Below are 24963 nucleotides of genomic sequence, written 5' to 3'. Positions count from 1 at the left end.
AGCTCCTCTATCACTGAAAAGTGACCGAACTAGCTGCCCATTATGGGAACTGGCATGCACACAATTCGAATTCTAGGGCGATGACTGACAAACGAAATGATTTGAAAAAATGACAAGCCTGTTCATGCCACATCTCTCCAAAAGATAAACCACGGTAAGGAAGACCAAATCTTATTACACGACAGGCGGTGTTACTCAATTCCGGTGCTTGAAACGCATGAAGCGCCGATTAGCAAAGTAACCGCGCTCGTCGTAGCGGGCGCTGCCGGCACCGGCCCTACCACCTTATGAACGCAGCAGTCAATCTACGATTCCTATTCTTGATTTCAATTCTGTGAACATCTACCCGGATGTACATAAGTCAACAATAAACAGCGCGCAAGCGCATCTAGAGCTAGTGGACCGAATTATGCATGCTCGATGCAACGACATAGACAGCTCATCATACGACCCGTATTTCCTAGCCTCCGCCTTCGCACGCGAAGCAATCAGAGGGACACCCAGGTGCCGAAAGAACGGGAGAATGCTATGGACGTGGAAAACCAGAGAACCAGAGGAAAGCAAATGAAAGTGATAACGTGAACGTTGGGGGTTGTAGTATGTCTTCGTGCGTCATGGGGAAGACGGCGCAGGGCTTGCTGCGAGTCGCTCAGGATGTGAACTCCCAGGTCACATCAGTCAGACGGCCGATGGAGAGATCGGCAAGATCTCCGAACGCGGTCGGCGTGAAGTCGAGGCTCGTCGTGCTGCAACCCGTGCAGCGGTCGGTAACTGTGACCGACACGGACTTGCCCCCATCTGCGGAACAAAAACGGTTCAAGACAGATCGAGAAGCAAGTGATAGAAGACGGTTGTGACAAAACGCACAGGAAGCGGTAATACCCTTGTTGCAGACAGGGTTCGTGTTCGGGTTGGTACCGTCATAGCCACTGTGATGTAAGACGCGTGTGAGTGGAGAAGACGCGTCGTAAGTGCGGCAGTTACTCACGGGTAGTTGTCGAACAGCTCCCAGGACACTGCAACGATGTAGTCCGAGTCGGTGTTCGTGATACCGCACGCGCCCAGACCAGCGGCGTAGTAGGTGCCTGGAGAGTATACGCGTAAATGGCATGACAACAGGGTCGACCGTCAATGACGCACCATCGCCAGAGTTGGTGGCATACATCCAGGTAGGCTCGCTAGAATCCGCCGCAGCAGTAGGGGTAGCCACGTAGGAGCTGCTCTCAGCTTCAGAGGTCGTAGCGGCAGCCACAATGGTCGAAGCCGCCTCGGTGCTAGTCGGTGCAACGTAGACGGAGGTCGAAGTCGGAACAATGACACTCGAGGTCCCAGCAATGACGCTCGAGACTGGGTCTACAGACGACACGGCAATGACAGAGATGGGAGAGCTGTGAACGCGACATCAGTTATTATCATAGCATGGCTTCCAACAAAAGATGGTAGCTCACGTTATACTTGCAACTGCGCTGCTAACCACCGATGACACGGGGTCCACAATGACACTGCTGCTGGGTGCGAGCGACGAAGACGCAGCCGAGGGGACGTCGCTTGATACAGCACAGCGCTTGTTCAGGTTGCGCTTGCGCTTCGGCTTGACAACGACGCTCTCCGGCTGCACAATGGGCTCAGGCTCGGCGACGGGCGCACTGGCGGCAATGGAGCGGTGGTGAACAGCGTTGCGCGCATTAATGTGCGGTACGCTGAGACCAGATGCGGAGAGGGCGAGGCCAAAAAGAAGGAAGGCCTTGGTGACGAACATGGCAGCAAAGACGGCAAGAGAGAGTAAGTGCTAGAGAGGGTGGGTAGGAGTGTAGCCGGGCGAGCAGAGCCTCGAGTTGAAAGCGGGGAAGAAAGGAGAGCCCTTTATAAAGAGAGACGGGGAGGAACTGAGCCCTGGCTGGAGAGAGGACGTCTACGCGATGGTCACCACCAACGTTGTGCACGTAAGACCGCTGCTGCGGGCATTATTTTGTTTTATGGAATTTTCCAGGGTTGTCTCCCACGCCTTGCCGGCCGTCCCCTTGCCGACTCGGCGCCCGCCATGTGCACCATCGGGGCCACAATGCGGACATTATCTTCGTATCTCCTGTCCTCAAAAAGGAGATTTATAGGTCTGCGTAAGAAGACAAGGGCATCATGTACTCGAATTGGCCTTTGCAGCATACATCTTCACCAACCCCGTGCTCGATGTCTCGGCCAGGCTCTTCGCATACGCGTCGATCCTTCCGAGGAGCAGCATGCTCTCCAGCCGGCTCGGTTCCGGAGGGATCTTGAACAGCCTGCTCACATCCTCCTCAGGCAATGGCGCCAGCCCCTGTGCCGCCCGCGTCGCGTTCTCTTCCTTCCGTTTCGCGACGTATGCGTCTGTCTTCACCTTCTCCCTCGCAATTTGCCGCTGCAGGTACGCGAGGTTGCCCTCCTCCGTCTTATAGTTATCCACGGCTTCAATGATCAACTCGAGATTCCGAGAGACGCTCGATGTTCCGAGATTAAGCGTCGAAAACGAGGGTGGCAGCGTCTGCGCTGATGCTCCTGATGACGGGCTTACGTCCGCCGGTGATGATGGGGTGGCTTCCTTGAGCGTCTCCAGGAACGACCCCAACAGGGGGCTCGTCCGGATTTTGAGAGTAACTTCCTCCAGAATAGATGAGAACGTAAGCCGGTGGTTTATTAGGCTAAACGTGCTCATTGAATAGGCTGTAGAGCGGCGCCGGCAAAAAGCGTCTCTCACCTGACTGTGCTGAAGTTGTGTCTCTTGTAAGCGTCCAAGAACGCTTTCGTTAACCGGAACGCCCGGAAAGACGCGTTGCCGCGAGCGGTTTGCGACAGGTCTGCATAATGACGTTAGTCACGGAAAGGAAAGTCGCCCTCCCCGCGTGAAAACAATTACCGTGCACAATGACAACCCCGCCGTGCCTTAGCTTCTCCTGATGAATGGCTTGTGTGTCGACCAGCGTCTGATTAAAGAATGACCCCAATGTCATGGCCTGGTAGAATCCCACCACGCTGTCATCTGCCTGCACCTCCTTCAACGAACGCAGCATTGTCGACTGGTACCGCGCTAAATCCCCATCAGAGATCCAGCAGCGATGTGCACGTTTCAAACTAACTCACCAATGCCCTTCGCCGACTTGTCATCATCGTCCGATGCGTGGTTTGGCAGGGGAAACGAGTTTGTAACTTCCAGGGTACCGTCAAGGTCGAGGCCGAGAACGAGCCCATGTGCAAGAGGACCCTGCGCTTCGCGTGAATGCTTGATGATCTTCGTGACCACCTAAAACATGCGCAGCATCCCACCCAAAAAGACCGAACCCCAAAAGCCAGATGCGAAATACAAGAAGGCACGGTCAGCATCGTCGCGTTTCAGTGCTCCAGAGCATGAAAAAAAAACACATCCAATAGCGTCGCAAGGAGGGCCGGACGGTACGAGCGAGGATGGAACAAAAACAGCGAGGGAAGCGCGACGCCCCGGAGATTATGCTCGCAGGGAAAGTGGAAGGGATAAATCATGGAGACCGCGCACTCACCAGGCCGTCGAGCTGCACGCAGGTCAAGGGGATTTCCGCCTCAATGTCGATCACCCTGGACATCGATGCCGGGATGGCTTCATGTGTAGGTGCAGCAGGTGTAGGTGCTGTCTGTGGTGCGGGAAGGGTTGCAGCAAGGGCTGCCGCCATCGACGTTGCGGCCATTTTTTCCGGGATATAGTGGTGGTCTGATATGAAAGCAGATGAGACGAGAGGACCAGACAGCACCAGAGAGTATAACGTGTGGCAACGAGGAGGTCGACACCGTCAAGCACGGCGAAAAGTAAAGCTTAGAAGCTCTTGCCGAATATGGTACAACTCGTCCACATCACATGACCCGTGAAGCGTATTGGCATCCTTTCAAAATTCATTCGACCGTCCCCTGTCACAGTAAACCAACCCCTCTAACTTGTCATGATAGCCTCCTCACCCAGTTTCAATGAGCAACATGCTATTTGTCCACTATATATCACATGGCCATGCACGAACTTCGAGGTGATTAAATGGCTATCAAAATTGCGTTAATTAATGCCTTCAAAGCTACTGCACAACTCAAGTTGCTCGAGGCTCGTCGCTTATCCGCTTCTTGATTTGTTCAAAGTCTTCTTTAAGGTACTCTGACTGGACTTCCGCTGAAGCGGAACCGAGCGTTCCCTATCACCGTCGAGAACCCTTCTATTGGCTCCATATTGATACGTCGCTAGTACTGCCAGGTACTGTCTGATGTTTCTCTCAGAGGCTCGCCTGCTCGTGGAGTGCCTGGCCTCACTTCTACTCGCATTTTAGTAAGGCATTTGACATGTCTATGGCTCCCCTGACTGGCGCGCATGGCGTTGATGGAAGAACTAGTAGGCCTGATCAGCAGGTGCAAGCATACACACCCGAGCGACTTCGTTCATCCAGTGTACACTAATCAGACGTCATTACAAGCAAATTTTGTCGTCTGAACCCTTAGCCGCTCGTCCTATACAAGCATAACCTGTACTTTAAAGGTCGTCTCCTGAGTGTGCAGTTTATCGTGCCTCCACTTAAAGTCACTCTGAAGGTGTACTGAGCTGAGCAATTACCGTCGCAGACCACCGTTAGGACACATGTAACCTGCAAACGTCGGCAAGGTACAATTGAACGCGAGGTATCAGAAATCCCAACTGCGGCGCGTTGACATGTAGTTGACAATATATACCCCTTATCGCGAAGAGAGTGCACGCATCGGCCGATTCTGAGGTACCGAATGTCCTAGATCCATATGTGTTGACGTGGGCCCGGGTTCGACGCCGCACCGAAGATAACAAGTGCGGTCGCTGCCAGCGACGGCTAGATACTCTACGGGCGACGAAAAGTCCAAGTTGGATCTTGCAAGAGAGAGTCGGCTGTTAGCGTGATGATCGTATCTCGCAGTCTGATGCCACAACGTTTGATTTCCGTGTGGCCACCAAGAATCCATAATCGGAAGTTCCTTTGCAGCCGAGTCACGTGACTCTACGCGAATGAAGGTGGCGTATGTCAGGGTCTGATATTCAGTGATCACTCGACGTTCACCCTAAAATCGGTTCCAACCCTACATGACCCCAGGCTTGCCCCAACCATGAATCGTTCGACCCGTATCATCCTTCTTCTGGTCATCGATGTTCTCTTCTTCTTCGTCGAGCTCATTGTCGGTGCGTCTTCCACGCTTCGGCTCCAACATGCGGAACTGATTAGGTGATTCGACAGGATATGCCGTCGGTTCATTGGCTCTCGTTGCGGACAGCTTTCATATGTTGAAGTGCGTTACGACCAGCTCATTATCCGAGGTGATGTGAAGTAACTGTGAAGTGCAGCGATGTTATGAGTTTGGCCGTCGCTCTCTACGCAATCAAAGTGAGACCGTTACACTTGCCCGATTACAAGCGGCCGCTCATAGTTTTTTAATCCATGTAGCTCACCAATCAGACTCATACCGACTCTCGCTACTCCTATGGCTGGCATCGTGCGGAAATTTTGGCCGCTTTGATCAACGGTGTCTTCTTGCTTGCTCTGTGCTTCTCCATCTTCCTCGAGGCAGTGGAGCGGTTTTTCAGCACCCCCGGTACGAAACTTCCGTTGTTCGTTGTAGTGCGAAGGTACCGATTGGTCTGCGACAGAAATTAGCAACCCTCGCTTGGTAGTATTGGTCGGATCATTGGGCCTTGCGTCCAACATTGTAGGGCTGTTCCTGTTCCATGGTCGGTTCCTTTACCTCCATGTATGCATACGACTGACTTCGCCTCATCCAGAACATGGGCATGACCACGGACACGGCAAGGAGAGTCATCCACTCTCCAAGCCTTCAAGCGTCCGTTCGAATAGCGATGCGGAGCGTGTCCCGCAGGCCAAGGTCACACAGCCCAAGAAGATCTCGTCCACCTCCCGAGCCCGCTCTGACTCAGAATCCTCATATTCGCTCTATGGTCATCCGGCGGCCACTCGTGCATCCATGGTGCAGGCAGCCCAGGAGATTGCTTCCGCTCGTTCGCCATCCCCGGTTGGTATAAGGGGCAAGTCTCGCTCGCGGCGATCTCGTTCGAGGCCTGGCCAGCATGCGGAAGAATCCGATCATGAGGAGACTCTGGCAACCTCATCCGCCGGCGAAGCTCCTGCGGCTGACGAAAACACCCCGCTTTTGACTTCTGAGACTGCATCCAGCACATCGGATTCGCACTCTGAGCACGACAAGCACACCCATGGGAAAGGAAAGCACGGGCACTCACACGGGTCCATGAACATGCGTGCTCTTCTCCTACACGTGCTAGGAGATGCGTTGGGGAACGTCGGCGTTATTGCAACGGGTCTAGTCATCTGGCGCACAACATGGAGCTTCAAGTACTATTTCGACCCAATCATCAGCTTGGTGATTACTGTTATTATTTTCTCGTCCGCGTTACCGCTAGGTTCGCAATTTCTCCACATCAATTGCCCTGTTCCAGGCCTAATAATTTGCCACGCAGTGCGCAGCACGTCTTTCATTCTGTTGCAGGGTGTTCCATCAACGATCGATATAGAAGATGTCAAGGAAGCTATCCTCGCAGTGGATGGTGTGCTGTCGTTGCACGAACTTCACGTGTGGCAGCTCTCGGAGAGTAAGATCGTCGCGTCCGTGCATGTCATGGCTTCCAGGAACCACGACTTCATGCCTGTCGCTGCGGAGATCAGGAAGGCGCTTCATCATCAAGGAATTCATTCAAGTACCATTCAACCGGAATACCATAATCCCCGGAACTCCCCGCCTGAAGAGCACCTCAAGGTCTTGTATAGCTCTTCTTCGCGCGTTTTCTTCATTATTCACTCCCGTCTATGCTACAGACGTCAGAAGAGACGTCATGCCTCATTCTCTGCCCTCCGGATGAAGAATGCAACCCGTCCGAAAACGCCTGTTGTCGTGAGCATCCCATTGAAACCGTCGCAGGTGTCTTCTCACATGCCTCCTTCGTAGCCCCGCCGCCCGTTGATGTGTGATACGGCTCAAACGTACATATCCGGATTCCCCCCATATTTTACATATAGTGCATGCCATTGTAATTTCAATCTCGGAGCAATCTACAAGTTACCCCACACGTGTTGTGCGTGTCCGCTGGTTAAGCGGCCATGAACGTTGGGAAGTTAGTCATGAAGGATGGTGATGAGGCTAAACGCTGCACGAGGATGGCACTCGTGGGCCCGTGGCTTTTATTACGTAGGTCACTCCCCAACCGGCGGGCCATTGCAGTTGCGGAATGTCCCAAGACTGGACGTTGTTCATCACAAGCGGTATGCAACGCCCATTCAAGATGGAGGGCTGCCGTCAGGGCTGACGACACAATCGCCCCTATAAGCTCTACGGTCATCGCTTGTTGGGCAGGATTGTGGGCGTCCGCAGGGCTCTGGAAGTCGGCAGTGTTGTGGGTGTCAACTGCCGCTACGAGCCCCGGCAAGAGACCGTGAAGGAAAATAGGTAGGAGAGGCGGAGAACGCGGGCGCCGTGGCATTACAAGCACGAAGGTAGCGACTCGCTTCGCAGCTTCGATGCTGCCCATGTTCATGTTCTTCATGCATTCCGTCCAGAGAAGATGGAGGAACGTGGTAGGTGATGTGACAACGAGGGCTCGGTCAACATCAAGGCCGTGGGCCTTCCCCGCCTGCGCCGCAGATAGCACTGTGCTGATCGCTTGCGCAGTAACGTCCGTCCAACTGGAATTTTGCGAACCGAGCGATAGAGAGGTCCGATTGCTCTCTGCCAATAACACATTCGTCAGCAATCGGTCGATCGACGTGAATTATTTTGTACCCTTACCTTCGACGGGCAAGTTGAGCGATTCCAGCGCAACCCGCCGAATGGGTGCTGTGTCTAAAGCCGGTATTTTGGCCCGCTCTTGCTTGTGCGCGGGAAATGCCCTAAGTAGACTCGACGCAGACAGGCGAATGACTGTACGCGGACATAACGTCGAGAGGACCAATGTCTGCAGGACTTCCAAATGGAGGGAAGGATCCAGCCTGGGGCGGTGTCAGTTTAACTTCGGCGTGCCGTTGTTATGGTACAGACCCTTCATGTTGAACGATCACCAATAAGGATTTGACAATGCCGGATAGCGTCCAATTAAGCAACACGCCCAAAAAGTAAGATATGCCGTTATTGAGTACGTCTTTGTCGATCCTCCGCCGCGCACACATGGTGATCGCGTGCGCAAACAAAGTGGCAGTGATTCGCAAGAGCGTCCTCGGACGAGTATTCCTGAACAGGCAATCAGAAGTGTGTATATAGGCAGAAATCAGGAAGAGCTACCGAAGGATCGTGTCCTCAATTCCCTCGCTACTGGTATCGAAGAGAGCCTTGTACCATGCGTGAAATGCATTCGTTTCTTCTGCGTTAAGTGCTGTCATTGGCCGCACTCGAGCGGCCGTCTTATAGATGTCTAAGCTGAGTCGGCGTTCATCCAAGACGAACTCTGTCCTGGTCAGCTGGAACTCAATTTAATCGATGCATGTTCTACATGGTTTGCATGGGCTTACATCGAAGCGAGCGATCGTTTCTTGCACAAACAAGACAACCTCCCCAAGATGGCTTACTGCGGTTTGAGGGTCACCTTGAGGAACAGTCAGAACGGGATAACACAGACAATAATTCATCAACACTTGCCCACAGTCTCGCAGTCGTAGTCCTCAATAAACGCCAGTATACAAGCCACAAAGTCCGAGATTCTGATGTGGAGAGACAGTATGTCAAGCGCAGCCTCGCATCGGTAGAAAGCTTTGCACAAGAAGCTGAGCGGTTCGACGTCAAGGGTGCCTACAAGTGCCCTGACCCTCTGTGAAGGAGTTCAGCCAATATTTGCAAAACCCAGCCATACACGATATACCTTTTCGACCACGTGTGCAAAAACTGCGTGGCTGCAAGGGTCTGCACACATACGCTCCAGAAGAGCAGAAGCATCGTCAATGTTGGTGTCTGCAGCCAGTTTCGTTTCAAAATACGACTAGAGTCCCTTGAGATTAGCTAGTGGAATCGCTAATGCTAACACTAACTTTCATGTTCATACCCGCATCCTGCGCTTCTGTTTCAAGCCGTGAACGGAAGTCGTTGAGCAGTTCGGGGTGGAGTGTGGCAGCATATGAACTGTCGATCAGACCCGCAGATTGGGACTGATGCAGAAATTCCAGGACAAACGGGCGGGGACTACAATCAAACCTGTTCTCTTAGTACCTGAGAGGCGGAAGGTGATAATGGGACGAGATCATACGTTGTCGCTTTGCTTACGCCCATATCGTGTCCAAAATGTTGGTTTGCATCGCATTTTTCGATGACGTCGGATCGGCGTAAGACCGTGGTTAGTGCTAGCTTGAACGCTGGTTGCTAAGTGCGATGAGTGTCGCTCGTTCGAGCGTAGCTCTAACTCACCCAGTCCGTTTCTGCAGATCCTGTCGATTCTGCGACCTTTTGGAGCATACTTAGCAGAAAAGGTAGCTGACAAGATCCCGTCAGAATAACTGCCGTGAGCACAAAGGGCGTTCATACCCTCCCTATCACGAATGAGCGCCATAGCAGTGCTGTGGAATGCGGGGCGCCGATCGCTTGCTGTTCCGCCAGACAAGTTATGGCAGACAACAGAAGCTGGCTGTAGAAGACGGCAGGACTCCACGAAGACCACCGAACCCATGCTAACAAAAGGGCTGTCATGTTCTTGCTATCTCCGGCGCCAAATGCATGCGCTCTGGCGGTAATCTAGAGAACATGTCCAACTTGTTCTGAACCGAGCAACGCGACACTTACAATGCTGTGGAACATGAGGCCAAGCGTTACTGGATCTGTTTCTGGTCCGACGTCGAGACTGCTCTTCCCAGTAGCCAAGTGTAAAGTTTGCATGATCTGCTCTTCTCGCGCCGCCTTCTCCCCGTCAACTAAGACTTTGTGTATAGAACCGACGAAGCTCTCCAGTTTTTGGTACACAGCGGGTGCCAATCGCACAGTTTGCAACAAGTCGGCTGCATCCATAAAGAGCATGCTGGCTTGAGCGGTTGATACCTGAGATACGTCCACAGCGCAAGATAGGAGCAAAACAAGGAGTTCCGAGGCAGACGTTGTGAGTTGGTGGAAATGAGACATCGGGAGCGAGTGTGCAGTTCGTATAAGAGCCATAGCGTCTTGCACTGTTCCCATAACTTCCATGGCCGATTCCGAATAGGCGACGAGAGAACCTATGGGAGGTATGCCCGACTCGTAGTGGGAGTCTAGAGCGACTCTGCAGAGCATGTCAAGGGTTGCTGCGTTGTGTAACTCTAGGGAACGAGCGGCAGAAAGGAAGGTCGACACAAACTTGGCCAACGATAGCAGCCCATCTTGTATTGCGTACTTCAGATAGGCTTGTAAGCCAGGGTCACCGGGATAATTATGGAACAGGATCAGCACGGAGTCTGAGCACAACCTCAATTTCGCGGTAAGCTCGAATCTCACAAATAATACTCAACTACTGATGCTCGATTGAATATCATCGCTTGCCGCGTGAATGTTATTGTTCGTAAGGAAGAGCTTGCACAGATTAACCCACTGCGGACGCGTTAGCACGGTCCGTCATCGAAGGCCTGGATATGGTTTGGACGCACTTTCTTTGCCGATACACCACTCTGAAACGAGTTCCGTGTAAGCTCGCTCAAGGACATTTACACAGATGGAAGACGCGGCCGACTCGTGCAGCCGCTCGTGTGGCCTTGTTCAAGGAGGTCCTCATTTATGGAAGTTCACACGATATATATGGAAGCTGTTGTCAAGTAACTTATTCAACAAACAGCTAGATGATCTGTAATCCTCAAGCCAACCGTTCTAATACTCTTGATCAAAATCGAGGGGACAGCGCTACAGTAATAGCAGACGATAACAGTGTTGGGTATTCAATAGATGCCACACGAGTTGTGCGGGATGTGGCTCATTATGCAAACAGGAAACTGAGCAATGGGATGCACTTTCTCAGAAAGCCATGAGATTATCAACAGCATAGACTATTGCACTTTCGAAATGAGTCGCCTCGTCTCCTGTGGAGTGAATCTCAGGATCGTCGACAATATTCTGACGAGGTGAGGCTGCAGGCCGATAGTCAAATGAATGTTTGGCTTGGAAGGCGGCAAGGAAACGCACCCTCATTTCCTTGTGCTCCAAGAACTGCAGAATCACATTCCTCAAATATTCGACGTTGATCTCTTCATCTATCTTGCTGTTGGTAGGGGTTCCTGGCCTAGAAGAAGAATCTCGACCCGGAAGGTCTGAGGTGGAAGACCTCGGAGAGCGAACTTCAGGTGAACCCTCTTGCCGCGAAGCCCAATAACCGACACCTGGATTACGCTGTCGTTCAATTAGAGCTGCCGATGATTGCACCTTGCGTAACTCCTCGCGCAACGTCTGGGGGAGGATGAGTCCACCTAATACATGTGCAGTTGAGAGTCACGACTAGCCTTGTTGTGCGCACGGAGTTGCGCTTCACGACCCTTACCCTCCTCCAGAAGCTGATGCAGAGCGGAAACCTTGGAATTTAGTTCAGTGACCTGTGATCTTGCCGATTCCTTGAACTGCATGTCAGCGGTGGGATTGCATGAGCTTATAAATATTCGCACCTCAATTTCCTTTACTCTGTCGGCCTGCACGCGTAAATCAGTCAGGCACGTCTGATACGTGCGGACTTCTTCCTTCAGTGCTTCGATCTCCTTCCGCAGAGCATTCGCACTTTCAGACTCTTCCTCTCGGTCCTTCGCAGAAGTCGTAAGCGTCTTCCTCAGTGCTTCCAGTTCCTTGACCTTCTCCGACAACTTGCGACTCCACTCAGCCTCGCCTTCGTCGCGCTCTTTCTCCACGGCACTCAACGTCCGTCGTAAATCGCCAATGCGTGTCTCGTACTTCGCTTCTGCAGCGGACAGCAGCCGACTGACTTCCTCGGCAGATGCGCCGGGAGCAGTGCTCCTTGCTTCCTGCTCGCGCCGAGCGTCTGCTAACTCCTCCGTGAGAAGGGCAATCCTATCGTTTGCTTCGCGAAGCTGATACTGCAGCTCCGTTGTCTGGCCTTCCAGCGACTCCAGACGAGACCGCGAAGACTCTAGCTCCGCTTGCCGCAACTGGAGGTGATCGAAGATCTCGTCCTTCTCGCCCTCGAGCTGCCTCGTGACGCTCTCCAAATCTGAAATACGAGATTCTCTGGTTTCTATCTCTCGCGTGCGCGAGGACTGTGTGATGCTGAGATTCATTGCATCCCTTGCAAGTTGAGGATATACATACCTTGACCGAAATGGCTTCCAACTCATACTGACCTCTCATCGCCAGGAGCTCCTTCTCATTTCGGTCCTTCAGGGCGGCGACCTCCTTGTCAAATTGAGACCTGAGACCATTGACAGCAGTCTCTCTCTCCGCATTAAGCTTCTCAATCTCTTGCCGTAGTTGTGACTTCTCAGCCTGCTCCTTTTCTTGCCCATTCTTTTCTTTCTCCTTCAGGTCGTAAATCTCTTTATTGGCATCGTCCCTTTCCTTCTCTGTCTTCACCAGCTTCTGTCTAACTGTCTTCAGGAGCGTGACAGCCTTAACGCGCTTCTCCTCCTCTTCCTTCGCTGTTCCCTTGGCACGTTCCACCTCGGCACGCATGCGGTCGATCTCTGCTTGTTTCTTCGCCGAATCTCCTTCCAGCTGCACATTCGAGGCTTGTGAAGCTTTGAGAAGGGCTTTCGTCTCGTCCGCCTGGCCTTTTAACTTATCAATTTGATCCGTTTGAGACTTGGACTCGAGTCGATGGATGTCTCGGAGCTCCTCAATCCGCTCTTCTTGTCCTAGCGCAATAATATGAGCAACCAATTGAAATCAAAAGAAAATGTACTCGCTCGTGAGCTTCCCGTTGAGGCGTTTGATCTCGTCCTGAGCCATCTGCGGAAGGTCAACTACTGAGACATCCCTGCCAACGCTGGAATGCGAACCTCTGTCTTGAAGTTCATATTCTGCAAGTAGTCACGCAAGGCTTCCACCTCCTGCACGCTCTCCAAGGGAGACAACTCTTGCAACACCTTGTCAGCTGCGATCCTCTCCGCTTGAAGCTTCTTGAATGATGTCGATACATCTGCGATCACGCTGAATGACTATTGCACAGCGCAAGTGGCAGGACATACCAGCAAATCGTTGCTCCACCAATTTGAGACGTTCTTGCAGAATCTCGACGTCTACGGCGCCTTTCGTAGGAAGCATTGAAGGCTGTGTCTCGGTCTCGTCTCGAATACTTGTTGGTATCTCCTCCAGTGAGATGGGACTCTCGGCTGCTTCACTGCTGAGGGTATGATCCTGCGCGCCATCGATATGATCGGAGGAATTACTCGGATCCTGGTGCACGGGTGGTGGTATCATGGCAGCCTGCTGCGTGGCCTCATCGTTGGGAGAATTTAGATCATCTTGAGTATTCAGTAAAATTGTCTGAGTCTGCCGCGCGGGATCCGTGACTGTGGGGCTGAGTTCGGATGACGCAGAGTCCTCCACATTTGCTGCGGAACCAGCAGTCATGTCCGCTGAGAGGTTCTCTTCACGTTCGTCAGAACTGTTGATCTGTGGTTCTTCTATGGACTCGATAGGGTCCCTAACCTGCGGGGAATCCGGTCTTTTCTCTTCAGCCTGTCCAACAGACACTTCATCCGCCGAAGCGTCATTTGCACCAGGCGCAGGATCAAGCATAGCCATCTCAACAGGATCTGAAGATGCCTTCGGCTTTTTTGCATCTGGTCCCTGCAGCTCCATCGCTCGTTCCGACGGTGCAGGATAATCTGCTACCGCAGGAGGTGGTGGCGGACTCGGAGGCTCTAAAACCAGAATGGCGGGTGGATCAAGGGGAGGTGAAAGAGGAGGAGAGTCTGGAAGGGGCACAGACTTCGGAGAGAGTGTATTGCTTAGATCATCGTCTATAGATGAATGCGACGACTTCTCACTTGAAGACCCAAGCGTTACATCTGAAGTGGCATCCTTCATTTCCAATATATCGGTGCCTGCGGGAACGGGGACAGGAGAGAATACACTAAGAGGATCCGTCATCCTGGTACTGTGAGATGAGGGAGATCCTGGTACGGACGTCGAGGAAGGAGAAAGAGGATGAGCAAGTGCTACATTTGGGCTCGGGGACGCTCTTGACGAAGACGAGGGAGTGGTTGTATTGGAAACGTCCCCGATGGAAAATTTGGCCCGAAGTCTATCCTCCAGAGTGGAGCGATATACTGGCGGCTTCGCCAAACCTTCAGTACTAGAGGAAGGAGATCCTCTGTTCAGCTCTGGACTTTCCGAGCGCTGACCACCCAAGGTCTTCTTCAGATTAGTGAGAGCAGACTCGGCCAGCTGTGCAGATGAGAGTGAAATATGTAATCCAAAATCCAAGGAGGGCCGAGGCTGTTGTTCATGGTCGTCTGGAGACATGTCTGTGGATGATGTGGGTCCCGGTGCGTGCTGTGCCAGAGATTCGACGGCCTGGCGCAACTGGGAGAACATTGCACATTCCTCAGGTGCAGGTAAAAGATGAGGTGGTCGAGCACGGTGAGCGATGGTTTATGCGCACAGTTTCGAGTGCGGGTATGTGGCCGCTGCGTAGCATCTCTAGCGCCCATAGATGGTGGGATCCCATCACGTGATCAACGCCGGCTTCTCGGTGGTGGCTAAGTGTGATCTTGTCCTGCCACCATGTCGCCTCATGGCTGTCTGCCTCTGCGGAACTCCCATATGTCTTCTTCCGTTCCTGGGGCTGGTGTCTTATCTGACAGATCTTATTTGTTGCGCGTAGGAAGCCCCCTACCCTGATCATCACAGCGGCAGACCGTCAGGCTGATTCCGTGCTAGACCCCATGCGCTTTCTTCTCATTTGTCTGTTCGTGAAATGGAAGCATTACGTAGCGCATGCTGGCTGCCTCACTGACATTGACTTGCTTGGCGGAACATTGGAAACACGTTGTTTGATATGATATCAGTTTTTTCTGCAGAATTCCTTGCAACGAGGGCTATACGAATCCGGGAAGCGTATAAATTGCCTTCTCGATGATCCTATTCTCATCGTCACGCAGGAATATCTGGTATGTTCCGTAGTTTTGCTGAGCCATTTTCGAGACAATGACACGTTGAGCATTGGAGATGTTGACTTCTATCTCTTAGAAGGTGGCCGTCTGCAACTCACGAACCTCAACTTTGGCACGGATTTGATGTCGCTGTATATCATCCACTAGTGGGAAAGACATCATGAAAGTGTTGCTATATCGCTGCAAACGGGCACCAGGTCTCCTCCTATTTTTCTAACGCGTAAAAGGTAACTTGATGTGCCTCATCTGACACGTCGCAAACGTTGTTTGTCGAGCACGCTCCCTTATGCATGGTAACCGTTCCCTGCCCTTCGCCTCGAGGCAGTACAATGAATCACGGTTCTTCACTGCTCCGTGCCGGCAGAAGTCGCCTTTTTCTCCACAATCAATATCACAGAGGCCGCAATGCATGAGTTATATAAGGGACAATGCTTTGCTACGTAACGTCATCCCACCAATCGAGCACTCTCTCTCTAGACACGACTCTACAGCTTCGCGGGACTTCTTGTCGAGATGTGTTTTGGAGAGAATTGTGCTCCCCAGGCCGCACGTTACGTTAACTCTCAGCTCATCGCTCTTCATGAAAATGCTGTGGAGTGCCTCAGGACCCATGAACAGGTACACAGGACAGATGATCATTTGAGTAAGCCTGTCTTACACTGTGTTCCATCCTGCATGCTTAACGCTTTCTGCACATAGGATACTCTCACGCTCTTGCTGACTTCGTCTATGGAAGGGCTCGCGCTAAAGTCGCGAACTCGTCCGATTATGATAGCATGTTTCACGCTTCATTCGACGCGCCCCAGGTCGAATTCCTTTGTAACCACGACGTCGTCATGCGCATCATGATAAAGGAAGGTCATTACTGTCAAGATTACACCAAGCCGGCTGGCAACGTCTTGGAACAGTAAGCTCATACCATTACGCCACTGCTTCGAGCTAAATGGCTTTGCCAGGGGTCGTGTGCGGCCGATCAATAATTGCGAATTCTTCTTTCGAATGGGTTTCGATACTCGAGAGATCTCTCGTACAGATGCTGGTGTGAGTAGCAGCAAAAGTCTGATAAGATTGATCATCTTGGATCTACCTGGTACGTCTTTCGTCTGGTAGCCACGGATCTAATTCGAGCCCGATGCAGGGTCAAGTCTCCAATTGATGAGTGATGAACACGCTTCTGACAAGGATGCACTGGTGTTCTACCTCTCCCAATACCTCCGATTCCTTCAGGACGCCGGTTATCATACTCTCTTCTCCTTGCCGGAGTTTCATAACAGTGGATCTCGACTGACCATTGACTATTCCGCTTTCGGCGACACAACAGTCGAGGTCGAGGAGATTTACGGCATTTCGGTCGAAAAGATAAACTCGCAACTCACTTCTGCATGGTTGAAGGCCGCTATCCAGGCAGATGATTCGTCGGGGCAGCCAGTCATCGAGAGTCTAACGTACCTCGTTGAATATCGTTGCCATACCTCTATCGAAGGTTTCCCTCATGCTCAATTTCACATCAAATTTGGTCCTCCACGCATCAAAGCTGTTTGCAGACGCGAAGTGTTCATGTTTTTTCCCATCAAGGAGATCGTAATCACAAGCGAGGACTCCGACACCCTGTACGTCATTTGGCGTGCGCCTGTTGCCCGTAGTTGACTATTGAATGGGACAGCGACGAACATAAGTACGACTGGGAGATTGCCGTTTCGGTCGATGTGCTGAAAGAGGAGACGTCTATCGTGGACATGGTTCGCCTCAAGGTTGATGTCGGCAGTATGTGGATCACCTTGCTTCTATATTCTCTGATAATCATTCCATATCTCAGCTATACGTCTTCGCGAGGAGAGCTGCACGCTTCCGACTCCAGCTGCTGATGATGACGATGATGATCCAGTGCACGACTACATTGAAGGGCTTCTCGACATCTTCATTACCGATTATATCTCTGCGCTCGACAGTGCGGGACAACTAGTGATCTATGATTCTCAGCAGATCGCCTTCTCCGCTTCTTCCACTTCTACAGACTCCCGGGATTATGAGGAATTTTGGGTCGCGACGTCCGACTCGTCGACGAGCGCGACTTTGACCAACACGATTGCATCTTGGAAACAAATGGTCACCACATCTGATATGCGCGACTTCGACCAGATTGTCGCCGTGTCTCAGACGTCACTCAACTTTGCCTTCAGGGAGAGCTGGACTGCTGCTTCGTCCAAGAGCAGCTCGCATTTCTCGTTGCTCGCAAATTGGTCCTACAGTGATTCCTTCTCTGTGGCGTTCAAACCTATGACAGTGCGCCTCCTGAGCAACGAACGAGCCATTCTATGTCTTCACTTGGAGCGAGGTTCCTTGAAACCTCTGAAAAATGGGCTACCTTCCGAGGAGTAAGCAGTCTGTCGCTTCAGCCGCCCATGTTGAGCTTGCTAACAAGTGATCGTCGCGCAGAGGCGAAAACCACGAGTTCCAAGATTGGCAGCTCGCATTCGAAGTTGATATCAAAATATCGTCTCGCGAAGGGACAGACGAAATCAATAACATTTGGCGCACGAAGTTTGCGGATTCGCCGGCATTCAGACAAAACAACAACCGAGAAGAGTGGGCCTTCCGTCACATCTATCTCGACCTGAGCAGTAAGCAGATCTCCGAAGACGTGTTATTCCTGCAATCACTGACTTCCGTTTTGAATAGATTTGACATTCGTACAAGAATACTCACAGTTCGACGACTTATTCGTATCCCAAGGGCGATCTCCCGTCGACAACGTCCGAGCGATGTTGTACTACATCCGAACGCACTACCTCCCTGCTTTGACTCAGCAGGGATGTAACATCCTCTATACCATTCCCATATGGATTGCGAAGTCCGAACCTCCCCCTCATGCCCTTACGAACGTTACATTCCATGCTTACTCAGAGAAAACCGTGAATCGTCAAGGATGCGCTGTAGTTGGGCCGAATGGGGAGCCAATTATAGTCATTCTTGGTATGAAGAACTTCCGCACCCTTTCTGCCCTTCGACTGCGCTTCTCCACGAACTGGGTGGTTCAAACGAACAAAGGTCTCGCGTTCGGCACAGTCAGCGTTTCTCGCCAGGCATTGATGGAGCGGGTGTTGCTCGACGGCCTTGCGCGCATCAATGCCATCACGACTGTTATTCCCGAGTGGTCGCATGTTGACAAAAACGGCTTCTGGAAGTTCCAGCTTACTACATGGGCCAGACATCATGAGACAAAGGACCAAGAGTGCACATGGACCGTCGAACCCCCGAAAGGTGACGGCAGCTTCAGATTCCGTTGGGAGCACCATGTGGGTCTAACCTATGCGCAAAATGGAAGTAATGTCGTGAATGGGGGATACTCGGTGTCATGTAAGTGTTTCAAGTACCTTCGCGTTCCGACCTCGCTCAAGCTATATTCAGGTACTACGCTGAATGTCGTAGAGTTCCCTCCCGCGGCCAGGAGTAAATCGATGGAGATCAGATTGTCAGGCCAGGTTTTGCTCAAGGTGGAATTCAGATCCGGCGCACAACAGGGAAGGTGAGCTACAGGCTACTGTTGGTCTAGACGTGCACTGCTGACAGCTTGCCTTCTCAAGTGCGCAGTCTGTAGCGAAGTGGAGTATGGCTCTCACTCTCCGGACTGAACCGAACGGTCTCAAAGCCAACGCGGCCGGCTCGACAAGTCCAGTTTTCGAGTCTACCGAACCGAGCGGGGATGTCGGAACGCTTCAAGTCGCGGATCTCCAAACCAGCCTTAAGGGAGAGCTGCAGGATGCCATCAACTTGGATGACATTCTCAAGCAGTTGCAGCAGTTCGAGGGCGCACTGAAGTCCTGCTACCCTTGTTCGGGCGCATATTGCCTAGCTTACCCGGCTTTCAACGCTCATGGAGATCTGATGTTCGAGCTGAAACCGCAGACTCAACTGAATACTCCCGCTCGACAGGTGAACGGCGGAAGAGGGAGAGCTCAGCGCCGTGGGCAGCTGAATGGTCTTGGGTTTGGTACGTCCACAGGGTTGATCGGAGAGTTTTCTAGAGACTGATAGATTGTCTTCATCTTCATTAAGCAGATCAAAGCAAGGCGAGGACCAGGGACTCTTCTATCGATAGTTCGGCTGGCCTCGTGAAAGGAAAAGGACTGCAATCGTCAAGGGCATCGTCCGTGCGCAGCAGCCACCATAGTGAGCATGGCAATGGCCACGTACCGCCATTTACCTCAGAGGAATAGGTAACGGACGGTATGAGTCCTGCTAGCTGGCTCAATGCTTCCTTGAATTACCCTCTCATCCGTGATTTCCATTAGTTCTGCATTCATCAATGCTTTCTTTGCTGCCATTTGGGATTGACAGATGCCATTATGGCACAGTTGCGCATGTCTTTACTTACAATTTAAATTATTCCGCTGTCTTCAAGACCCCAGGTGGGAAGGATCACGTATCTTATGTGCATACGAGATTGCCGCTTATTAATACATCGAGATGAATAGTAAATCAGGACATCCAAGGCCGGCTATGCCGTTGTGAAAGAGGGATCTGGCGACAAATCAACCTCCTTCCCTTTGCCATTCGTGGCAGCAGCAGGCTCGGATGACGGCTGGGGCAATGATGGAGTGGATACGGTGCTGCTACCACCCACTGGAGAAGGACTAGCGGCCAACTGCCATGCTGGTATTGTCGGCTTATTTGGTATGATTGGGGTCGAGAAACCGCTGGATGCACTCGGGCCACGGCTGAGCAGTAGAGCCTTCAACGATTTCAGCTCTTGCTGCAACTCTGCTAGCGACTGCAGCTGGCTTTCCTTGTTCTTTTCAATCATCTGCAAGAGCTACGTCAGAGTAATTCGTGAAAGGAATAATATAGTCACCTTAGGCAGCATCTCTCGAACGTTATTGACTTCCTCGCGAATCTCTCGCATCTCGTCTCGAGTCTTAGACTCGCCCTCGCGCACTTCTTTAGCCATGTCCTCGACATCCTGTGTCGCCTTTTCGATGCGCTCATTTTGTTGTTCGACTGCGACTCTGATGGCAGCCGATTCGGTCTGAATCTCCTTGAGCAGCGCCTCTGCTGCATCGAACTGAGCCGTCAACGAGTCCTTATCGCTTTCATATGCTGTAGATGAGGGTGGTTGCAGGTGTGGAAGGACATATTTCTGTTGGGTGACTATAGCGTAAGGAAGCCAGCCGGAGAGCGGTACTTACCTTGAAGAGTGAGACAGCGCCGTATGCCACAGCCCCAGAGACAACAGCCGTGATCTATAAACTATAAGCTCACATAGTCACAACATTGGTTACACAGTGCTCACGAAGTAGTCTCTCCAGTCCCAAGGTTGCACCGGAGGTTGTGCGGGATAAGGAGCTGGCCCGTACGCTGGTGGATATGCAGAGGGATATGTCTGCACACTTGTCCTCGCGTTCATCTGTCCTTGGCTCAATGCGGCCTGTCTCATAGCTTCATCAATCTCAGCACTAGAGAGTCCCTTTGCCTCGAGGAACTGCACGCGCTGCGCGAGCGGTGACGCTTGGGTCTATACCTGGGTCAGTGGACGTCTCCCGTAAGAATGCAGCATGACACGCCTTTGGATCTGTTAGAAAGACAACTGCATTTCGGATGAGCTCTTGTCGATCTGGCGTAGCCATCGCGGTCGGTGGAACAGGAGCGAGCAATGCAGGCAGAGAGCACTCCGTGTAGTGACCGCCACCAATTCGATCGCCGCATATTAGGCGCGCGCCGGCGCTGAATATTTTCGATCCGGTCATTCGTGCTGCACGCTGCACGTTCTCTCTCTGGTCGACCGTCATGTTCAGGACACAGCTGGCAACGTCAAGGGCTCTTTCTCGCCGTCTCGCCTCGCGAGGTCCGTTGGCTCTGCTCTTTGTGTGATTGGAACTGCTCACATCAAGGTCGCAGTGGCGCAGTCGTCGTATCACTCATGCACTCGCGGTCTGCTCAGGAATCCGACGCGGACTGTGTCCTCGAGGCTTTTGCCGTCAGACGGTTTCAATATGGGTTGGTGCTATTCGAAGCGGATGATGCAACTTTTGCTGATGATGCGTTTCCTAGTCTGTCGTAGGGGATATGCAGAAGTTGGAGCATCCAAGTACGCGCGCACAAAACCTCATCTGAACATTGGCACCATCGGTGGGTCTAGTTGACACTGTTCCTCTTGTAGCTCTTATGCAGAACTACTCGACTACAGGCCACGTCGATCACGGCAAGACTACATTGACAGCTGCTATCACCAAGGTCCTCGCCGAACAAGGTGGTGCCAAATTCACTGACTACGCTGATATCGACAAGGCTCCCGAGGAAAAGGCCCGTGGTATCACGATCAACTCGTCTCACGTCGAGTATGAGAGTGAGACTCGTCATTACGGCCACATCGACTGTCCTGGCCACGCTGATTGTACGTTTCGCTGTAGTCTCCAATGGCTGCTGCTGAAAGCACCGTAGACATCAAGAACATGATCACGGGTGCCGCTCAGATGGATGGTGCTATCATCGTCGTTTCTGCCACCGACGGTCAGATGCCTCAGACCCGAGAGCACTTACTGTTGGCTCGTCAAGTCGGCATCAAGAAGCTGGTCGTCTTCATCAACAAGGTGGACCAGATTTCGGATCCGGAGATGCTGGAGCTCGTGGATATGGAGATGCGTGACCTTCTGTCGACATACAACTTCGACGGAGAGAACACTCCTATCGTTATGGGCTCTGCTCTTGCTGCGCTGGAGGGTCGCGATCCTGAGACCGGTACTAAGAAGATTGTGGAGTTGGTTCGGGCTTGCGATGAATGGCTCGAAATCCCTCCCCGTAAGTCGTAATTGTCATGAGTCTGTGGTCCTGGTGCTGATTTGATATGAAGGTGACCTTGAGAAGCCTTTCCTTCTTCCCGTTGAAGGTGCGATTGACTGAGATTGTGTCGAAAACATCCTGACACTAAGCTGTCCAGATGTCTTCTCGATTTCCGGTCGTGGTACGGTCGCGACGGGCCGTGTAAGTTAGCACCGAACAGTGATTCACAGTCGTACTTATAGAAGTTTAGGTCGAACGTGGTATTTGCCACAAGGGCGATGAAGTTGAGGTTATCGGCTTGGGCGATCGCATTAAGACAACCCTTACTGGCATTGGTGAGTATTATCTCGATATTGACCGGTTACATCCTCATGCTTGTATAGAGATGTTCCACAAGGAGCTTGACCGAGTATGTTCCTATAATGATTCAAAGTGGACTGAGATTACGAAACGGTGTGGTTCTAGGGTGAGGCTGGTGACAACATGGGAGCTCTGCTCCGTGGTGTCAAGCGTGAGCAAATCCGCCGTGGACAAGTCGTCATCGCTCCTGGTAGCGTGAAGGCCGTGAAGAAGTTCCAGGCCCAGATATACGTACGTGGCCTGATAATATTCCATGTGTGGTCATTTGGCTCACACTCAACGTAGGTACTGACCAAGGACGAAGGTACTATCCTTGACGTCTGTTGACGAAATCCTGCGGCCACTGACGTGCCATATAGGTGGACGTTACACTCCCTTCATGGACAACTACCGACCACAGCTCTTCCTGCGCACGGCGGACATTACTTGCGGTCTTCACTGGCCTGAGGGCACTCCCGACGCCAATGAGAAGATGGTGATGCCCGGTGACAATGTCGAGATGGTCTGCGATCTCGTCCACGACGTCGCAGCGGAAATCGGTACTCGGTATGTACATAATGCACTATCAAGTCCAAAACATGCATTTATGCGGACGATATGCAGCTTCACGCTCCGTGAGGGTGGCAAGACCGGTACGTTTGTACTTAACTGACAAATCCTGTTCATCATCTTAACATCATTTGCAGTCGGTACCGGCATCATCACCAACATTCTGACCTACGCATAGGAGGAGTTCAAGCTGCTGTATTATCCGCTAATGTCCGTGCTTGTATTTCCATGCTCCCCACTCCTGCAAAAGTAGATGTCGGGCTGGCACACCTGGCATCTGCCGTACGATTTAGCATACTAGATACTATCGCACAGTCTGCTTTCCACGATATATAAGAAACGTGCGCTTTACATCAGTGGGCTGAGAGCGCTGCATGGAATATGAGTACGCATTTCACAGTCGGCGCTAGTGCGCAAGGATCTCGGTAGGGAGTACTATAAGAGGCACCGTTGCGGGTCGCCGAGTCCCGATGAGACCAGCGCCCAGCACGCACACTTTGCAAGTCGACCGTTGACCGCATAGCCAGGCAGGGATGTTCTCCGCTTTCCGACAGGTCTCTCGCCCCGCAACTTTCGCTGTGCGCGCTGCACGGAGGCCAGCGGTCGTAGGCGCTTTCCGCGCTACACCATTTGTGCGGACGTTGATCAGTAAGTACTTACTGAATCCGGACAGGTGAAAAGTGGTTGGATTGATACACGGTCGTGCAGCTAAAAGATATACGGAGGATCATGAGGCTATCGTGTTTGACGACAGCACGATGACGGGCACCGTGTACATCACGGACTATGCTCAGTCTAGTTTGGGCGACGTCGTCTTCGTCGAGCTGCCCGTGGAGGGGACGAATGTTCTCATGGGTGGTGAGTACTATGGTCGCGTTCGGTTGTCAATGAGCCGCTCAACAAGCATAACACGCTTTCAGACCAGATTGGTGCGGTCGAGAGTGTGAAGGCGGCGTCGGATATCGTTGAGTACTTGACGAACTCATTTGCGTGCTATCCACTAACGCGCCATGCTTGACGCCTGCATCACAGTATGCACCCCTTTCCGGCAAGATTGAGGAGGTCAACCATGAGTTGTCCGACCAGCCTGGGCTGCTGAACAAGTCACCCGAGGATAAGGGTGAGTTGTCTTTCCATGGAAGCTCTCATTTATTCAACCACTGCCTTAGGCTGGCTATGCAAAATTAAGGTCAAGGATGTAGCAGAGGTATGTTGCGCCGCGCTCTCGTATGCTTTCATGCTCATGACACCTCCTAGATGGAGAACCTGCTAACGGAGGACGCCTATAAGCAGCATTGCGAACACTAAGGGTGGATCGCAGTAGAGCTAGCGAAGATGGTACCCATGGCCTCAACTGCCGTGGGTGCGCAGGGTTGGGACTCAACATAGGATGAACAGGGACACAGCCTGATTGGTGTAGATAGTTGGGTGCTCGAGGCTAGCGCGCAAAATTAGAATATATGACATTGCTATTGCTCGTTTACGATACGTGCAGCAGCAACGGCGAGAGGCATTGGACAGTGTAATGCTTCTGCCGATGAACAGAGTGGAGTCTCTTCAGCGGTACCATGCAGTATCCCGCGTTGTTGGGTGTGGCGAGCGAGCAGCTTCTAGGACCGCCTTCATCTCGAGCGCGGAGAGAGATCATGGAAACTAGTGCATATGCGTATGTACGGAGCGACGGATTTCACGGATAGTCGGTCTTTTCGCCACGAGCCTCCATGCGCTTCTTCGCCTCTTCGTACGCCCATGTACGCGCACTAGAGATGGACCAGTTCATGGACAAGAATGACATGACATGACAGGCATGCGCACCTTCTGTCCGGCTTGTAGTACAACATCACCGCCGCAAGCACCATCGACCCGTACATCAAAGCGTACCACGGCATCTCCCAGCTTTCCTTCTTCCTCTTCTGGCCAGGCGGTAGCGGCTACGATAGATCCCCCGTCCAGCTCAGTTCATGGCATGCAACGCAGGACGAATGGGGTGGTGAACGTTACCTTCTCGCCGAAGAGCCAGCCTGATGGCTCATTCCATTGAGGCCCGTGGCCATGGGAGGCAAAACGCCTGCCAGCAGGCAGGCTGCGCCGTACGTTGAGTGCCGTCCGCGGGATCGTGGGTGGCATGGTAGGGGTGAATGTATGGAGGACGCGAGCGGCTCGCGTTAGCCCGGGAAGGACGTCTCAACACCCG

The 24963-nt window shown here is 52.3% G+C and overlaps 10 protein-coding genes across 10 annotated transcripts; 4 read left to right on the top strand and 6 right to left on the bottom strand.

Annotated features, from left to right (window-relative positions):
• Nucleotides 1–300: 300 nt before the first annotated feature.
• Nucleotides 301–1800, bottom strand: LAESUDRAFT_726515 (uncharacterized protein). The gene is made up of 5 exons (XM_040909045.1): nucleotides 1449–1800; nucleotides 1141–1388; nucleotides 989–1085; nucleotides 868–929; nucleotides 301–798 (listed from the first exon to the last, which is right to left on the bottom strand). The coding sequence occupies exons 1-5, from the start codon at nucleotides 1757–1759 to the stop codon at nucleotides 650–652; spliced, it is 867 nt and encodes a 288-aa protein (XP_040763687.1). The 5' UTR covers nucleotides 1760–1800; the 3' UTR covers nucleotides 301–649.
• LAESUDRAFT_701411 (uncharacterized protein) lies at nucleotides 1673–3833 on the bottom strand. Its single transcript, XM_040906451.1, has 5 exons — nucleotides 3528–3833; nucleotides 3115–3274; nucleotides 2891–3061; nucleotides 2732–2831; nucleotides 1673–2675 (listed from the first exon to the last, which is right to left on the bottom strand). Exons 1-5 carry the CDS (start codon nucleotides 3690–3692, stop codon nucleotides 2135–2137), a joined length of 1137 nt encoding a protein of 378 aa, XP_040763686.1. The 5' UTR covers nucleotides 3693–3833; the 3' UTR covers nucleotides 1673–2134.
• A 1221-nt stretch (nucleotides 3834–5054) lies between these two features.
• Nucleotides 5055–7098, top strand: LAESUDRAFT_726513 (zinc/cadmium resistance protein). Its single transcript, XM_040909044.1, has 9 exons — nucleotides 5055–5185; nucleotides 5241–5292; nucleotides 5348–5387; nucleotides 5448–5595; nucleotides 5651–5731; nucleotides 5783–6436; nucleotides 6494–6789; nucleotides 6849–6924; nucleotides 6979–7098. Exons 1-9 carry the CDS (start codon nucleotides 5113–5115, stop codon nucleotides 6999–7001), a joined length of 1443 nt encoding a protein of 480 aa, XP_040763685.1. The 5' UTR covers nucleotides 5055–5112; the 3' UTR covers nucleotides 7002–7098.
• LAESUDRAFT_726512 (uncharacterized protein) lies at nucleotides 6878–10701 on the bottom strand. The gene is made up of 14 exons (XM_040909043.1): nucleotides 10620–10701; nucleotides 10485–10563; nucleotides 9790–10430; nucleotides 9535–9741; nucleotides 9418–9483; nucleotides 9260–9372; nucleotides 9045–9195; nucleotides 8879–8995; nucleotides 8659–8827; nucleotides 8532–8605; nucleotides 8305–8480; nucleotides 8065–8253; nucleotides 7816–8015; nucleotides 6878–7755 (listed from the first exon to the last, which is right to left on the bottom strand). The coding sequence occupies exons 1-14, from the start codon at nucleotides 10674–10676 to the stop codon at nucleotides 7121–7123; spliced, it is 2874 nt and encodes a 957-aa protein (XP_040763684.1). The 5' UTR covers nucleotides 10677–10701; the 3' UTR covers nucleotides 6878–7120.
• A 311-nt stretch (nucleotides 10702–11012) lies between these two features.
• Nucleotides 11013–12816, bottom strand: LAESUDRAFT_654723 (uncharacterized protein; the record flags this gene model as incomplete). Its single annotated transcript, XM_040904503.1, has 5 exons — nucleotides 11013–11093; nucleotides 11149–11429; nucleotides 11459–11570; nucleotides 11622–12224; nucleotides 12277–12816. Coding segments are annotated over 5 exons (1617 nt in total), but the record flags the coding sequence as incomplete, so codon positions are not given.
• Nucleotides 12817–15421: 2605 nt separating this feature from the next.
• LAESUDRAFT_206407 (uncharacterized protein) lies at nucleotides 15422–19530 on the top strand. The gene is made up of 11 exons (XM_040901578.1): nucleotides 15422–15726; nucleotides 15783–15990; nucleotides 16040–16173; nucleotides 16222–16693; nucleotides 16747–16847; nucleotides 16900–17458; nucleotides 17520–17704; nucleotides 17763–18440; nucleotides 18492–18609; nucleotides 18668–19074; nucleotides 19140–19530. The coding sequence occupies exons 1-11, from the start codon at nucleotides 15597–15599 to the stop codon at nucleotides 19298–19300; spliced, it is 3153 nt and encodes a 1050-aa protein (XP_040763682.1). The 5' UTR covers nucleotides 15422–15596; the 3' UTR covers nucleotides 19301–19530.
• A 51-nt stretch (nucleotides 19531–19581) lies between these two features.
• LAESUDRAFT_654987 (uncharacterized protein) lies at nucleotides 19582–20707 on the bottom strand (the record flags this gene model as incomplete). The annotated part of the gene is made up of 5 exons (XM_040904523.1): nucleotides 19582–19887; nucleotides 19936–20220; nucleotides 20270–20323; nucleotides 20374–20588; nucleotides 20641–20707. 5 exons carry the CDS (start codon nucleotides 20705–20707, stop codon nucleotides 19582–19584), a joined length of 927 nt encoding a protein of 308 aa, XP_040763681.1.
• A 131-nt stretch (nucleotides 20708–20838) lies between these two features.
• LAESUDRAFT_726508 (translation elongation factor Tu) lies at nucleotides 20839–23001 on the top strand. The gene is made up of 14 exons (XM_040909042.1): nucleotides 20839–20925; nucleotides 20979–21077; nucleotides 21132–21209; nucleotides 21268–21474; nucleotides 21522–21878; nucleotides 21931–21966; nucleotides 22018–22061; nucleotides 22111–22195; nucleotides 22244–22269; nucleotides 22326–22451; nucleotides 22506–22524; nucleotides 22580–22766; nucleotides 22824–22852; nucleotides 22907–23001. The coding sequence occupies exons 1-14, from the start codon at nucleotides 20868–20870 to the stop codon at nucleotides 22945–22947; spliced, it is 1392 nt and encodes a 463-aa protein (XP_040763680.1). The 5' UTR covers nucleotides 20839–20867; the 3' UTR covers nucleotides 22948–23001.
• A 301-nt stretch (nucleotides 23002–23302) lies between these two features.
• Nucleotides 23303–24077, top strand: LAESUDRAFT_654778 (uncharacterized protein; the record flags this gene model as incomplete). The annotated part of the gene is made up of 6 exons (XM_040904509.1): nucleotides 23303–23417; nucleotides 23478–23627; nucleotides 23690–23733; nucleotides 23802–23889; nucleotides 23939–23976; nucleotides 24027–24077. 6 exons carry the CDS (start codon nucleotides 23303–23305, stop codon nucleotides 24075–24077), a joined length of 486 nt encoding a protein of 161 aa, XP_040763679.1.
• A 379-nt stretch (nucleotides 24078–24456) lies between these two features.
• Nucleotides 24457–24896, bottom strand: LAESUDRAFT_813173 (uncharacterized protein; the record flags this gene model as incomplete). Its single annotated transcript, XM_040914463.1, has 3 exons — nucleotides 24457–24529; nucleotides 24585–24700; nucleotides 24771–24896. 3 exons carry the CDS (start codon nucleotides 24894–24896, stop codon nucleotides 24457–24459), a joined length of 315 nt encoding a protein of 104 aa, XP_040763678.1.
• Between the last annotated feature and the right edge of the window lie 67 nt (nucleotides 24897–24963).

This window comes from Laetiporus sulphureus (assembly GCF_001632365.1).
Source record: "Laetiporus sulphureus 93-53 unplaced genomic scaffold LAESUscaffold_23, whole genome shotgun sequence".
Lineage (NCBI taxonomy): Eukaryota > Fungi > Basidiomycota > Agaricomycetes > Polyporales > Laetiporaceae > Laetiporus > Laetiporus sulphureus.
Note: the sequence above shows the minus strand (reverse complement) of the source record. Positions and strands in the feature narration are given on the sequence as shown.

Bases quoted from the DNA above. Each gene is read 5' to 3' on its own strand.
- LAESUDRAFT_726515 (XM_040909045.1), bottom strand. From the start codon at position 1,759: ATGTTCGTCACCAAGGCCTTCCTTCTTTTTGGCCTCGCCCTCTCCGCA. The intron at 930-988 runs GTGAGTAACTGC...CTTACATCACAG, and splicing joins GAGCTGTTCGACAACTACCC to TGGCTATGACGGTACCAACC. The intron at 799-867 runs GTGCGTTTTGTC...TTTGTTCCGCAG, and splicing joins CAAGGGTATTACCGCTTCCT to ATGGGGGCAAGTCCGTGTCG.
- LAESUDRAFT_701411 (XM_040906451.1), bottom strand. From the start codon at position 3,692: ATGGCCGCAACGTCGATGGCGGCAGCCCTTGCTGCAACCCTTCCCGCA. The intron at 3,275-3,527 runs GTGAGTGCGCGG...CGCATGTTTTAG, and splicing joins GCGTGCAGCTCGACGGCCTG to GTGGTCACGAAGATCATCAA. The intron at 3,062-3,114 runs GTGAGTTAGTTT...ATGGGGATTTAG, and splicing joins CAAGTCGGCGAAGGGCATTG to CGCGGTACCAGTCGACAATG.
- LAESUDRAFT_726513 (XM_040909044.1), top strand. From the start codon at position 5,113: ATGAATCGTTCGACCCGTATCATCCTTCTTCTGGTCATCGATGTTCTC. The intron at 5,388-5,447 runs GTGAGACCGTTA...TAATCCATGTAG, and splicing joins TCGCTCTCTACGCAATCAAA to CTCACCAATCAGACTCATAC. The intron at 5,732-5,782 runs GTCGGTTCCTTT...CGCCTCATCCAG, and splicing joins AGGGCTGTTCCTGTTCCATG to AACATGGGCATGACCACGGA.
- LAESUDRAFT_726512 (XM_040909043.1), bottom strand. From the start codon at position 10,676: ATGTCCTTGAGCGAGCTTACACGGAACTCGTTTCAGAGTGGTGTATCG. The intron at 10,564-10,619 runs GTGCGTCCAAAC...ACGCGTCCGCAG, and splicing joins GTGGTGTATCGGCAAAGAAA to TGGGTTAATCTGTGCAAGCT. The intron at 9,484-9,534 runs GTATGAACGCCC...GGATCTTGTCAG, and splicing joins GCTCATTCGTGATAGGGAGG to CTACCTTTTCTGCTAAGTAT.
- LAESUDRAFT_206407 (XM_040901578.1), top strand. From the start codon at position 15,597: ATGTGTTTTGGAGAGAATTGTGCTCCCCAGGCCGCACGTTACGTTAAC. The intron at 16,174-16,221 runs GTACGTCTTTCG...AGCCCGATGCAG, and splicing joins GATCATCTTGGATCTACCTG to GGTCAAGTCTCCAATTGATG. The intron at 19,075-19,139 runs GTACGTCCACAG...ATCTTCATTAAG, and splicing joins GCTGAATGGTCTTGGGTTTG to CAGATCAAAGCAAGGCGAGG.
- LAESUDRAFT_726508 (XM_040909042.1), top strand. From the start codon at position 20,868: ATGTTCAGGACACAGCTGGCAACGTCAAGGGCTCTTTCTCGCCGTCTC. The intron at 22,767-22,823 runs GTATGTACATAA...GACGATATGCAG, and splicing joins GCAGCGGAAATCGGTACTCG to CTTCACGCTCCGTGAGGGTG. The intron at 22,853-22,906 runs GTACGTTTGTAC...CATCATTTGCAG, and splicing joins CCGTGAGGGTGGCAAGACCG to TCGGTACCGGCATCATCACC.